Genomic DNA, 14,010 nt, shown 5'->3' with positions numbered 1-14,010 from the left:
GCAATGTGGAGTGTGCAATACAGCCACCTTTGTAGTGGAAGAGTGAACTGACTTACAATCAATCAGTCCAAAAATGGAATCATTTCCAGATTTCTATATAGACAGATAAAGTGATGGATTAAAATGCCACCAAAGAGATAGCATTTCTAGTAATATTTTTCAAATGTTCCTGGTAGCTTACGGTATGTAAAAATCTTGCCTCTTTCCTTAACAGAAATGTGAGTCAAAGAGAAAACCACTTGAGTTTCATTTTAAGCTCATTTTGTGTTATCTAATATAATCAGATATGAATAAGTTTATGTATTCTTGTAGTTTAAGTCTACAGTAAATTCATAGTACCTTCTGCCTGAAGGTGCTCTGTTGATTAGCAGACTCTAATCAATAGAGTTTAGCTTCTCTTAGGAGCTGCTACTCTCACAGTCCGAGCTGAGCTTCAGCCAGATGTCCTGTAGTGTCAATACAATGGCCAAATATGCTGTCTCCGCAATTCTCTATGTACCTCATAACACCAAGCCAATAATGCTGGGGTGTTACTGATAGAGTGGCAGTCTGTATCTCACAGTCACATAAAGATTTTGTACCTGCTTCAGGCCTTTTAAAGGATCTGTACTAGTCATGATCTTTAGAGAGGTGGAACTAAGTACTTGCTTGATGAATAAAAAACATGAGATGTATTTGAACACTTTAAGAGGTTTGATAAAGGTGCATCTATAGTAAGAGTTTTCTTGTTCTTTTACTGAAAGAACCTGATTTTATCTGTTCATCTCACTCTATTTTAAACTAATTAAAAATGCAAGAATTGTTCTCAGTCTAGGTGAAATTATCGCCTATCATGAGCCAGTCTGTTCTAGGTTCCAGGGCGGATTTTCATGTCAGCTGTTTTGGGGGATAAAAAGGAATTTATTACTCATTTGCAGAACAAGTGTACAAAATGAGAAATTCTAATTAAAGAGCTAGAACATTGCTCAGGAGATGCAGGTTCAGTTCCTAGCATTGTGAATTCTCTTATGTGCTTGAACACTCTTTCACTATCCTTTAGATTCAGCAGTATAGTATGGTCATATAGGCTAATGAGATCTATGTTGCCTTTGGGCTGTACTATCTATATCACCAATTAACAACAACAAACAAATGTTGATCTCTTTCCCCCAACTGCAGAATGACTCGCTGCTGAAAGTAAAAATATTTCAAATACTTAGTACAGTGAACATTGAGAAGGCTTCTGTATAAACTTAACCATTAAATAGGTGAAACAAAAATGTGATATGGAGAAAAAAAGACTTTATCGCTGTTTTACTTAAAACAGATTCAGTGCACTAAACTCATTGATTTCACTTGCATTTTCGCATGAAGTTGAAAAAAATGTTTAAACTCACCTTTACTCTTTGATGTCGCATGTAGGCTGCACCGCTTTCTCAGAATCCTCTTCTTGGTGCTCCCTCCCCTTAGATCACATAGCTCTTCAGTGGCTGGGACTTGGCAAAAACATGCATAGGGTCTGATTCCTATGGGGATTAACAGCTGGTTAAATGGTTGTGCAAGCCTAAATCATAAAGCAATTTTGTCTAAGTAGCAGGGGCATATAAATTAGCATCAGTGTTGGTGCACTTAAGACTATATTTTTTGCAAATGAAGGACCTACAAGGATGCTAGGATCTATACTTCAAAATAAAGGTAAAATAAAATAAATTGCTCTATGTTGCATCCTTGTTGTATCCAACTACTGCATTTCTCTTTGTATAGGAATTTGATAATGTCCAATGGGGGAAAGAGTGATTGTGAAGTGAGTAAAAAAAAAAAAAAAAAAAAAAAAAAAGACCAAAAAAAAAAAAAAGAAGTCCAGGAGTCCAGGAGTATAATTCAGCGAGATGTGGTCAAAGTAAGGTCTCGTAAAAAGCCCTTGGGCAAATTTAGCACCCATATCGAAGGAGTGCAGATTCTGGAAGTCTCCCTGTGACTTAAATTATAGATGATTTCCAGGAGTTTCCTTAATAAAATTTGTCTAGGGAGAAAATATTGGTGTCAACGAGGGGAAAAAAACTGATTCACGGAAAATGGGAAAGAGAAAGGCAGCTTCAACCAGGAGTTAGTCATCAATCTACTTCTTAAGACACCGTCTTGGCAAAACCCATTCTCCCCGTAGAACTTGGCTGCAGTAGACCAGATTGATTTGACAGTCTCTTAGCCTAATAAATGCTTGACCTCAAGGTCTGCTGAATTCACTAAATTCAGTATGCACACCGAATTGGGAACCAATCACCTCTGGGGAACATCCTGTTCTGCAGCCCTCCCTTGATAAAGGCCTTGACTGCTTTCAGCCTTATCGAGACGACTAGATGAAAGCTGCTCTCGGAAGAAGAAAGGTTAATCGACTACACTACTGTTAATCAATCACTTGGAAAGATTCAGCACTTACAATAGTTAGGTCCCTCTTCCTGCCAAGAGTTCGTGCATGTTAACCAGGGACCATCTCCTCCAGCCTGAAGGATGAGTAATAGACAGAAACACGATCCAGATGCCAGGTGTCTGATCCAAAGCCAACTCAAGTCAATAGAAAGACTCCCAGTGAGTTCAACGGGCTTGGAGCAGACCCCAGAGAAAGAATTATTATCTGGGGGTTATTCTGCATACAAATACTGAGCTATTTTAGCAGGGAAGGATCCTTGAGAAGAAGCAGATTCACTGCAGTTACACCTCACTGTGAAATCGAAGTTCTTCAACTCATACTGCGTGTGGCTTGCACCGCTTGTCACGATACAGCTGACATCCGGCAAAGGCCAAGTGCCTCTGACAGCAAGCGAAGCCTTGTAAACATTTCAAGACCTCTAAAGAGTACAAAAACAAAACAAAAATGCACAGCTTGCTCTGCTACTATTTTCCTATACATCAAAATGTGTAAGTAGCAGACTGCCTCCTTAGTACTCTGTTAAGTTCTTAATATTTTGTTCTTATCCATGTTCTTTGTATCAAAATAGAATCAGTAGCTCATTTTCATTTTTGGTAAGTTTGTCTCTGATTTTCTCAAGTTTACAACAGTACACCACCAGGTTTTATATCAGAAATACATCTTTATAGTATGAAAAGGAGTTAAGAATTCTCAAAAATATTGAAATACACAGGATTTTTGCAGGGGGATGATTCTGTAATAGATCATAATGGCTGAGCTAATTCTGTACCTTTTAAAAATATTTCCCATTATGTGTTTTATATATTACCAAAAAAAACCCCCAATATACTGTAACAAAGACATCTTAGTATCATGAAGAAGTTTAAAAATTAGCAACGTGCTAGGACCAAGGGTTACAATTTGGGGCTCTGAAGTTCTTGTTTCATGTTAGTATAGATCCATGAAAACACTGACTTCATGGCACCATAGATCTTGCTGTGTTTGGACACACACACACACACACATATATACACACATACATACATATATATTGTTAAGTGTGGATTTTTTTTTAAGGTGTTATTGTTATTAAACACTGAACTGTAATCCTGGATCATTTTCTTGTCAGTAGTGAATTCTCTTTAGCCATAGAATTGAAAATAGAGCCAAATAAAATGTGATGTATTTGATTTATGACTACTAATTTCTTAACCTAAGAGTGGATGAGCATAAAGCACCTGCAGCTCAGTACTCACGAACAAGGAAGTACAAAGGTTGCTCCTAATCAATTTTTTTCTCACATCCCCCCCTAACAAGGCATAAATGCACAAACTTGGCTGCACTGAATTATAACATCTGAAAACCTCTTCTGTCGGAAAGGAATGGAAAGATAGATGGTAGAAAAGCGGAAGGAAAAGACTTGAGTGCTTTATCGACCCAACTGACATCTTGTGAATGGTAAGCAATAACAATTTATTAAGAATTAGAAAGGATGTTCCTTTTTGCTACCCTCCCTTCCCATACTGTTCATGCCACAGAAAAAAGCAAAATTCCCTTAAACCACGTATTTAAAAATCTTGCAATTTTATTTGCATATAAAGGCAGCTAGATATAATATCACAATAAATTTAAAGAAACAACTGCTTTTCTAAATTCCATTAACAAGGTAACATAAAACAGAACAAAGCTCAATAGCATTTACAGTGGTAGAACAGAAATACCTATCTGCAACAATATTTTGTGCTAGCAAGATTGCATTTACACACAGTGCAAAATAAGAAAAAGGAAGTAAGACAAGAATATTTAAATATAAAGGACAACTAAGCCTTATTTTAGTTAGGCTTGATTGTATCCATTTGACTCTATACATGTCTGAACTACAACAAAGATTTAACTCAGGCTCTTGAAGGCCTTGAGCACTTGGAAAACATGTCACATCCTTCATAATTTAGATGTGCTGTACAACATAATTTTGCAGATGCTATACTGGCAATATTAAATTCCTAGCTTAGTTATAATGCACAAAAAATACATATATATATAAATTCATATTTAAAAGGAGTCCGCATTTACATTTTTTTTTTTACTGTGTGAAATACCTGCTCTTTGCAGCTTTCATCCCCAGTTTTTAAAGCTAAAATAATTTAAAAAAGAAAAAAAAAAAAAGGAAAAAAAAAAGTAGCTATTGACATACAGGCGGCGGCTATCTCTACTAGTTTTTAACATATAAAAGTAGACAAACTGCTAAGAAGTTTATTCTCCCCTTGCTGCATATTACTGTTAATAGGAAGGATTTTCAGTACTTGCACACATATCAAGAGGTAAACAGACCCCTAAATCATGTTTGTGCTACTAAAAAAAGTCTGATATAAATGGAGAGATGAAAAGCTAACATTTAGACCTAGGGAAAACAAAGACACTTAAAAAATCCCAACAATAACATAAGTTGTGCAAATTTGGGTGTTTTTAAATGCTGCTTATTTTTTAGCTTAAAATATAATATTAAAATAAGGTCTCTCAATTATTAAAAGAAAGCTTGGCTGTCCTTTTGAGAACACTCTAACAATTTACAATGGCAAGTTAGTGAAAAACAAAAGTCATTTTACAAATTCACAATGCTTTATCAATTGTAAATGAATGCTGCATTTCAAAAAAGCACAACCTCTGACTTCTTCCTCTTTTTCTTTTGTACCAGCAATTTACAAAAAAAAAGCTCCCCAGTCCCTCAAACAATGCCCCTACATAATTTTGAAATAAACAGGTAAGAGAATGCAAGTTTTATAATTAGAAAATGGCAGTTTATAGACCTTCCCAGTTCCACATGTGCAGTGGTGCTTCATGATCCTTGTGGGGTTGGAAGGTCAAATATAATTGGCGGGTTGGTTGGTTGAAAGCTGACTGTACACGTTGAGGCATTGATGTATGTTGTGTAACCGTCTGTCATAATGCCATAACCTGCAAGGAGAAAATGTCACATTTACTGTGAAATAAACAAACAATACTGCCCCTGGGCAGCTGCACTAAAGAACTGTGGTAGGATCAATGCTTTGGAATAAAATTAAATTAATCCCTTCAAAATGACATTCTGAAAGCTGCCAGATAGAGTTGTTTGAAAATATACAATATACTATATTTGAACCTAGAATGGATGCATTTTTTGCAAGTAAGAGATAAAATCACTTATGTACCTTTTCTAATTAAGTAATTACTCTTAGTTTGGTCTTTTATTACCTGACTGACATTATCTCTATTTTTCCGCCTAAGCCTAAAGTTAAACAGATGCTAACTTTTCATTGCTAAAGACAACTCCTACCCCAAATAAAAGCACGAGAATGGACTATTACTATCAGAAGCTTTTCCAAGAGGCACAGGACTAGCTTCTCCAACAGAACCCAAGGACTCAGTTTCAGGATGATGAAGCCTGTTCTCAACCTAGACTTCTGGCCAGTGTTTCTCACTCACAGCAAATGTAAGTCGCTCTAACGCCATTTCTGCTCTAGCTGCTGCCTCTTCTCCCTCTTGCCATCAGAAATAGGATGGCAGAGAAGAGAGAGGGCTGTTTACTTGAGCAAGTCTGGGCAGGTGGAGCATAGCATGGTAGGCCATAAAGTAAATCCTTGTTAACTCTAGGATGGAAGAAAGAGAATGATAATAAAAGCACAGAAATTATGGAGAAGGCAAGAAGTTCTCCTCTCAGAAACATTTCTTCAAGAAGGACAAGGAGATAAAGACTCCAATTCTGTGCAAAACTTTGCTGTTGTTTTCAGCTGACATCCACAGAAAGCCCACAAAGAACCCAGAAAAGTTTAGGAAAACTGTAGCACCAAATCTTTTTTTTTTTTTTTTTTTAAGGGCTTCCCTTTGCTCAGATAAATACAGTTACCCACAGTGTCCATCAGAAAGAATAATCACTTAAGCACTGCTGCACTGTTTGCCTGTATTACTTTAACCTGGCAATTTTGATTTAGATCACCTCACAGAGCAAAAACCTTACTGTCCTTGTTTTTAATTACAAGTTGAGAGGAAAACCTGCATGACCAATACACATGTATCACATCCGCTGATTTATCAGAATGTGGTGCATGTTCACCTAAGCTAGATGATAATTAATTGCCCCATAAGATACCATAAGATAAGACTCTCCTTTTAAGAGAAACATTTGGCTATTTCTTTCTTAATGAAGTGAACCATTTCTTGGTCATCGGCAGAAGTGCCTGATAAGGATTCAGGACTCTTTTTTGATATTCTTGTAAGAATAGTTCTATGTGATTACTCTCTCTCAGTATGTGCTACCATCCTCCTTCAGAGATTTAAATACAAACATAACTAGGGTTCCCCAGTACTTTTTTATATGGATCTTGTACATTAAAATACTTTTTTCTCTCATCAGTTTGTCACTTTTAAGACTAAATGTTTTGGCATCCAATGAGCCTACAAAAAGCTGTAGCTAATTTGTATGCTTTAGCTGGGAATCTCACCGTTTTCACTTATTAGTGTTGAAGGATTAATATATTCATACAAAATAATCGTTTCCTGGATGCATTTAAGTACTGCTGTTCATGTCCTTGTAGGTTGTGTCACTATTTCCATTAAAAATTCCTTACTTACAAATCTTTATAATCCAGGCATAAAGTTCAATGCATGAAGTCATGAGGGCTTTGGGAAAACAACAATACTAGTTGAGAAAGCTGGGCTTTTTTTTTTTTTTTTTTCTCCTTTTTTTTTTCCTCTCCTTTTTGTTGTACAAAGTTCTCCAAATCTGTGAGCCTATGGAGAACCTAATTAGAGTCAATGGAGAAATCTCCAGGAGGGTAAATATAAAGCACTTAATACGTAATTTTGAGTGCTAGGGTCACTTTTGTAATCTCAGGCAAAACTTCTAGTACTTACCTCAAAGCAAAATGAAAGCTGCAAAATTGTATTAAATATTTAAGTATTTCTGAATGTATTCCATCTTTCATTTCCTTCTACTACCACAAACTGAGCTTACTGTTTGTGAAGTTTCACATTCTGTCCAACTTGGAACTGACACTGGGCAAGTATCTGTTCTAAGATGAGACTGCGGGAAGCTACCCCACCATACACAGCAGGGAGCGCATTACAGAATTCTTCCAGAAACGTATGCAACGTGAGCTGTGGCAGTCTTTCCTCCTGACCTCTAACTGAAGATGCCCTCGTTTCTGCTCTTACATGCTGAGAAGGTGAGATGAGACAGTAAGTCTTTGATTTTTTCCCCTTAACATATTTCTTGACTCTAGCATTTGGAATAATTGGAATAATTTTCAATTTGGCATGCAAGTGGTAGGAATCTCATCTGTTTCTCTGAACAAGTTTGTCAAAATTTGAACTGCTTTCAAATAACCTGTACAGAACAACTTTTGCACAGTGAAAGATGTGGGTGGCTAAAAGTAGCACATACTCCTGATGTAGTCTCTCAATTCTGGCATAAATTTGCAAAGTGCTGTGCATGCAATGGTCTCCTTCCATTCCCTCTGTTTTAGTTCAATATGCCATTATCAGTTCACATCCTGAACACGGAATGCACCATCAAAATGCCCCTCTTTGCCAAGGGGCTCTGATCAGAGAGGGGAGGAGCCTTGCTCCTTACCTTCATGAATGCCACCAAAGACGTGGAGCTTCGGCCTTACTCGTCTCTGCACTGTGTTTAGCAGTTCCACACAACCAACTCGCTGCAGCTCCTTTGGGACCCAGTCTCGAAAACCTGAGGGCAAAATGTAATCAATACTCTTAATTTTCTCTATTCAGGTAGGATTTTCACATAGTCGTTCAGGAAGTCATAATTCACAGAAGGCTTATTACATTATCTCTAGTTGTAACCTCTCCATTAAAGCACCCGATGGCTTTTAAGAAACTTCTGTCACCTTGTCTTCTGCAAGACTGCACCCCCCCTCCACCTTATCTGCATTAATATTTTTCTCTATGTGATTTGGTTTTTAAATTATAGGCTCAAGCCCATCTTCTGCCTTGAAACCATGCAATGCTACTGCTGCAGAATTTCTTTCCTTTCTCCTGGCTCTTACAGCAGTCTGCTTTCCAAAAGAACTAGGTGTTTTACTCCAGAAACAAAATATATCAGGAGTATCACAGCTGCTCCCTGACCTCATACCCCAAAGAATTAAAACTCAGTAGTCTGCAAGTACAGGGGCTACTTCTGAGTCCTCTGTCACCAACAGTACTCAGTACAGCAAAACAGCTCTCAGCAGGTTAATGTTAATTGACTACCTTTAAAATAAAAGCCATTTATTTCTGAAGACAATACAGAAAAAAATCCATAAAGCTTGACATCAGTTATTACAGAAATCTGATGTCTGGCCTACTGTGAAAAGGAGTGGGAGGGCAATAACAGCAGCAGCATTAAGGGAAATCAGGGACCAAATCTACTTGTGAGACTATTCTTCTAACTTCAAATCCATTAAACCTTATAGCAGTTAGTATATTGACATGAACTTGACTGAATTTTGGAGAGTGCAAATAATATATAAAATGTCAGAGATCTACTCCTGTTAATATTACATTTTTGTGTGGGTGAATGCAGGCTGAGATCCAGCCATCCTGATTTTAGGCACAGTACTAACCACCTCACCCGTGTCTGTAGTTAAAATATGAGTTTTTGAAGTTGAATTTAACATCTTGTTTAAGATTATTAAGTTCTCTTATTCAATTGAAGCATATATTAGTGTCTGCAGCATCACAGTATTTCTGTATGAACCCAAACTTAGAGCGAATGGATTGGTAAAATGGAATTAGACCCATTTAAATTAACATCTATGAAACAATAAATATACTTGTCTTCACAGAAGTAATATGGAGATCAGTGGATCTAGATAGAATCTAACTAAATGAAAAACTTCAACTAAGTCATGAAAAAAACATATACTTGCACTCATCTGTCATTGGTTTGAGTAAGGAACAAATTATCCAAGGGCATAATTTTACTCCTTCACAAACGTATTATAAGCCAATTAGAACATCTAACAGTATTTCTAAAGATACTTTTAACAAATTTGAAAAGAAAATTGTCAAGGGAAAAAAGTAATTACATTGTCTTTAAAATACTAAAACTTTAAAGAAATATGCTATGGCAGAGGAAAAATGTTTTAGTCAATCTCTAAAAAATCATACGACCTTGGAACTGTTTGTAATATGAATATGGTTCTTAAACAGAACGTCAAACTCTAATGGCTATGGAATTGCCATGTTTGGTTTTCCCTGGCTTGACTAAAACAGAAAATGTAAAATTTAAGATTAACATGTTAGACTTCTTTTAGACAGACTGCTGAATTCACAGTTTTGAGTTACTTTAGTATACAATTACTATACCCCTTATAGCATTGCTAGTTTTCCTTATTTTGAAAATAAAGCTCTTGTGTAAAAACCATATGTAGCTTCTGCTTCACTTACCAAGGGGAGGTCCGTGTGTCATGAGTATATCAATACCTTCAGGGATAAGGTTCCACTTGTCCAGCAAAGACTGACCTCTGGGTAGGTTAAAGCCCCATCCATTAAACCATGGTGTCCTTTGGGGGAAAAGGAGATAAGAACCATATCAATCTAAATTAAAAAATCACTTCTCTTCTTTTATTTTATAAATTAAAATAATTAATTTCTGTACTTCAGAAGCAGCATTTTTTAAAAGGATCACAGAATCTTAAAGGCTGGAAGAGACCTCTGGAGATCATCTAGTTCAACCTTCCTGCTCAAGCAGGCACACCCAGAGCATGTGGCACTGGGCAGCATCCAGGCAGGTTGAAGACTTTCAGAGAAGGAGACTCCACAACCTCCCTGGGCAGCCTGTTGCACTGCTCTGTCACCCTCACAGGAAAGAAGTTCTTCCTCACCTGGAGACGGAACCTCCTGTGTTTCAGCTTGCACCCATTACCCCTTGCCCTATCACTGGCCACCACTGAGAAAAGCTTGGCCCCCTCCTCGCTACAATCTCCCTTCATGCATTTACACATGTTAATAAGATCATCTCTCAGCCTTCTCCTCTCCAGGCTGAACAGGCCCAACTCAGTCTCTTCTCATACGAGAGATGTCCCAGTCCCTTAATCATCTTTGTAGCTCTCTATTGGACCCTCTCTAGGAGCTCCACATCCCTTTTATACTGGGGAGCCCAGAAGTGCACACAGAAGCCCAGAACTGCACACAGATGCCTCCAAAATAAACTGGTTCAAATACATATGTACACTACTCTGTATGTCTGAATTCAGATTAGGACCCTCTCCTCTTTATATTTCAAGAGTATTAGGCCCTGGGACAGTATCCATCACAGAGGCAAGGAAAAGTCAAAATAAACCAGTCTAAATCTAAAGTCTTTTTCAAGGCTTGGGATTGTTCAAACATAAGAACTTGTACCAAACCTGGGGGGAGGGAGGGATAGGGATAAAGGAGAGAGGGAGAGACGGGGAAAAAGAAAAGGAGAAAAAAGTCAGGCAGGAAACACTTAAGAGCAGAAAGCATCAAATGGATCACAGTTCAACAGAAAAGTGGTATAATGCTGTCATTGTAAGCACTGTCTGTACAATGATATTTCAGTAGTTGTAATATCACAGCATTTTCATATGGCCTGGCCTTGAGTTCCTGACCCTCCTAGAGGCATTAGATATACACAGTTTGGCCTCATGGTAACTTCTTAAAGATCCTACCATTAAAGATTCTCAGTTCTCTCCAACACAGAGCATTGTTGCAAGACATTTGTTCATCCATTAGTGCAGACACATAGAGATGAAAAGTGTATTTTATAGGAATATTTTTTCTGAGAGGTTTTTGTTTCAGTGCATAATAGCAAAATGGAGCAGTTGTTGTTGATGCAGGCACAATATAATAAAGCCTTTATCACCTAAGTCCAGAGAACAATCGCTTCTAAAGAGGTAACACACAATATTACATCTGTTACTAACTGTATTATTTTTAACACTTTTCATCCATGTGTATGTTTCCAAGAAGCTGGGCAAGAGTTAGGCTAGCTTGTTTCATACACTATGTAGCATACTCCCTTTCTAGCTCTTGTTTTTGGAGTCTTCTTTCTGCTTCCTGCCCCCTGTAAGTCATGCACACTTGCAGTCCTAAGTGAAATGTATTAAGTGAAATGTAAGTGAGAACACATCTTTTTTTTCTTTTTCTAATTAGAGTGTTTTCTTCATGGGAGACAGTATGTGCAATGAAGATTTAACCCACTGTGCATATTGTGTATAATCCAAGTTCCTGACATGAGCAGTATGCGCCAACAAAAGGCTCTATTAATAGGTGTCGTAAGGTCACTGGTGTCGTAGTAAGAAACTACAAGCAAACCGTTCCTCCATGCGGCCCCTCAGAACTAGCACTGTACGTACACAGCATCCCCTTCAACTTACTGAACATTCTGAATCTTGCATGAACACTACCAAAACTGAGGAAAACAAAAATTGAGTATTAAACATATTATCCAAGTATGGGAAGCATAAACATGGCAAAGAAAATTCACTTCTCACTGTTGGCTTACTTCTGAATTCACTGAAATCTTTCAAAAGAAAATCTTACGCTATAAAATAAGGCCAGTGCACCTCAGAGGAGGCTTATATGTAACTGCATTTATGCTGAAGCATGTGCCTTAACTTTATCTACACTGTGTTTTTGTTGTTCTTTAGTTCAGCTTTCTGAAACACAGCTAAATTAGATACCGACTCCTCCCTTACTATAATGTTCCTGGGTTTTAACATATTCAGACTGCTGAAATTCTCAGAGCTCCAGTTAAAAGTTAAAATATGTTTTGGCTAAATATTCAGCTGCTTAAAAAAACAAACACACCGCGCACAGGCTGAACTTTTCACTATCAATTACTGATTCTTTCCCCACTTGCATTTCTCCTGCAGATAATATTGTAGTTATTATACCATAGTTAAACCTGAAATATGAAACCGTATCTAAGATCTCACAGGAGCTCTTTGGAGACCACAAACAGCCTGGATTTTTCTGCAAGTTTTTTATTTTACTCTTTAGCACAGGGGGAGGAGGGCAGGAATCTAAATTCCAATGCAGTCTTCATTTGCCAGCCTCCCTAATTAGCTGTGACTAACAGACACCACATGGGAATCCACTTGTGAGAAAACTTTGCAAAAAAACCTTCTAATATAAAGCAGGTGCACAAGCACACACACAAAATGGTAAAATATTTAATATACTAAATATAGGCACAATAAATTAATAAATACTGTACACAGGGAAGAAGAGAGAGTGTGAATGAAAGAACATCTGGAGTATAGATGGAGAGTTCATTCTCTGAAACAGGTATTCAGTGTGAACCCATGGCAGGTATTCAAAGAGACAACTGCACCCTTGGGGAAAGGTGCATGGTTAAATGCCTCCTACATCGTCTTCTTGAAGGAAGTGTCTACAGTCAGTCAGCTTTTACCAAATCCACCAACGGCCAACTGCAATCCAGTGCAAAGGATCAGTAAAGGCTACTAGGCCTGATACAGTTTTTCCTTCTTGTAAATTCTAATCCTGAAGGTTCTAAGTAAAAGAGTTTAGGGAAAAAAAAAAAATAAAAGCATAGTTCATTTTTTAACTACCTGACAAGAAAAGAAACAAACTGTTGAATAAAGCCAGAATGAAGACCTAAACATAAAAAAAACCCAGAAGGACAGGTAAGAAGAGATGACAAATGACTTTGTCTTTCTCTGTTTGACCGGCCAGCCCACTTCATGTAGGGCACACCGTGGCTCCCACACATCGCCCTGTGACCAAGAGAAGCTAATCCAGGCCCTGCTAGCCAGAATCACATCACACATCACAGCATCTTTCACATGCCACAGAACCGCCCTCAAAGCTTTTGATCCGTGGCTCACCTGAAAGCTCCACCTCCGGTAACTGCAAAGTTTCGCTCCCTATCATTTCGGCAGTCATCCTGGCACCAGATGTGGCACACGCAATATCCCAAAGGCAGACACCTGGCCAAATTTTACTCTCTACAGTTCCTCATTTCTACACAGGAATCCCCACTGATTCCACTCCAGCTGGTATTTTGGAGGATGCCTTTTCTACAATTAAAAGAATGTTTATGCAGTAAGCCACATATTACCTTCACACCTTGTGCTGCAAGAGATGCACTCATCACTCGACGTACTGCGAGGAGGAGGAGATCTTAAGCTTCATGACAAGACTTGCCTCTCTGTGCAAGTGTGTTTTAAGATCTGTGTTACAAGAAAATCAAATCCATCGCCTTTAATCACTTCCCTTTCTGACCTCCCTTTCTCCACATATCTTTACAGTGTGTTTTTACTATGACACTTTTTTAAAGAGAAGTAGCAGAGCATTATTTTACGACACCAACCTCACAGTACAGAGGTCACAAGCACTCCTTGGTACAGGCATCTCAAAAGCAACAGTCACTTGGCTAAATAGAAGATATAAAAACCACAGTCCAGTTCACTCAACTGGCATGAGAATTTCAACTTCATGTCGAACTTCAACATTTTTTTAAAGAAGATATGTTTCCAACCATCTGTTTGCCTTGTCTTTTCTGACAGGCAGCTCATGCATTTAATTACAGTTCAGCGTTCTGAATTCAGGTTTTCCTTTTACATCCACTAGTTTCAGCTAGGAGTAAATCCATTTATGCCAAT

The 14,010-nt window shown here is 37.9% G+C and overlaps 1 protein-coding gene across 3 annotated transcripts in view; it reads right to left on the bottom strand.

Annotated features, from left to right (window-relative positions):
- Positions 1–5,091: 5,091 nt before the first annotated feature.
- MPPED2 (metallophosphoesterase domain containing 2) overlaps positions 5,092–14,010 on the bottom strand; it is a 149,414-nt gene continuing 140,495 nt past the window's right edge. For all 3 annotated transcript variants that reach the window (XM_026041186.1, XM_026041185.1, XM_026041187.1), the window contains 3 exons: positions 9,809–9,924; positions 7,995–8,108; positions 5,092–5,341 (listed from right to left, as the gene is read on the bottom strand). In XM_026041186.1, coding sequence (XP_025896971.1) covers positions 5,223–5,341; positions 7,995–8,108; positions 9,809–9,924 — 349 coding nt within the window. In that variant the 3' untranslated portion in view covers positions 5,092–5,222. The remainder of the gene's footprint in view (positions 5,342–7,994; positions 8,109–9,808; positions 9,925–14,010) is intronic.

The sequence above is a fragment of the Nothoprocta perdicaria genome, unplaced genomic scaffold (assembly GCF_003342845.1).
Source record: "Nothoprocta perdicaria isolate Ctin4 unplaced genomic scaffold, notPer1 scaffold_28, whole genome shotgun sequence".
Lineage (NCBI taxonomy): Eukaryota > Metazoa > Chordata > Aves > Tinamiformes > Tinamidae > Nothoprocta > Nothoprocta perdicaria.
This window is presented reverse-complemented; position numbering and strand designations above follow the sequence as displayed.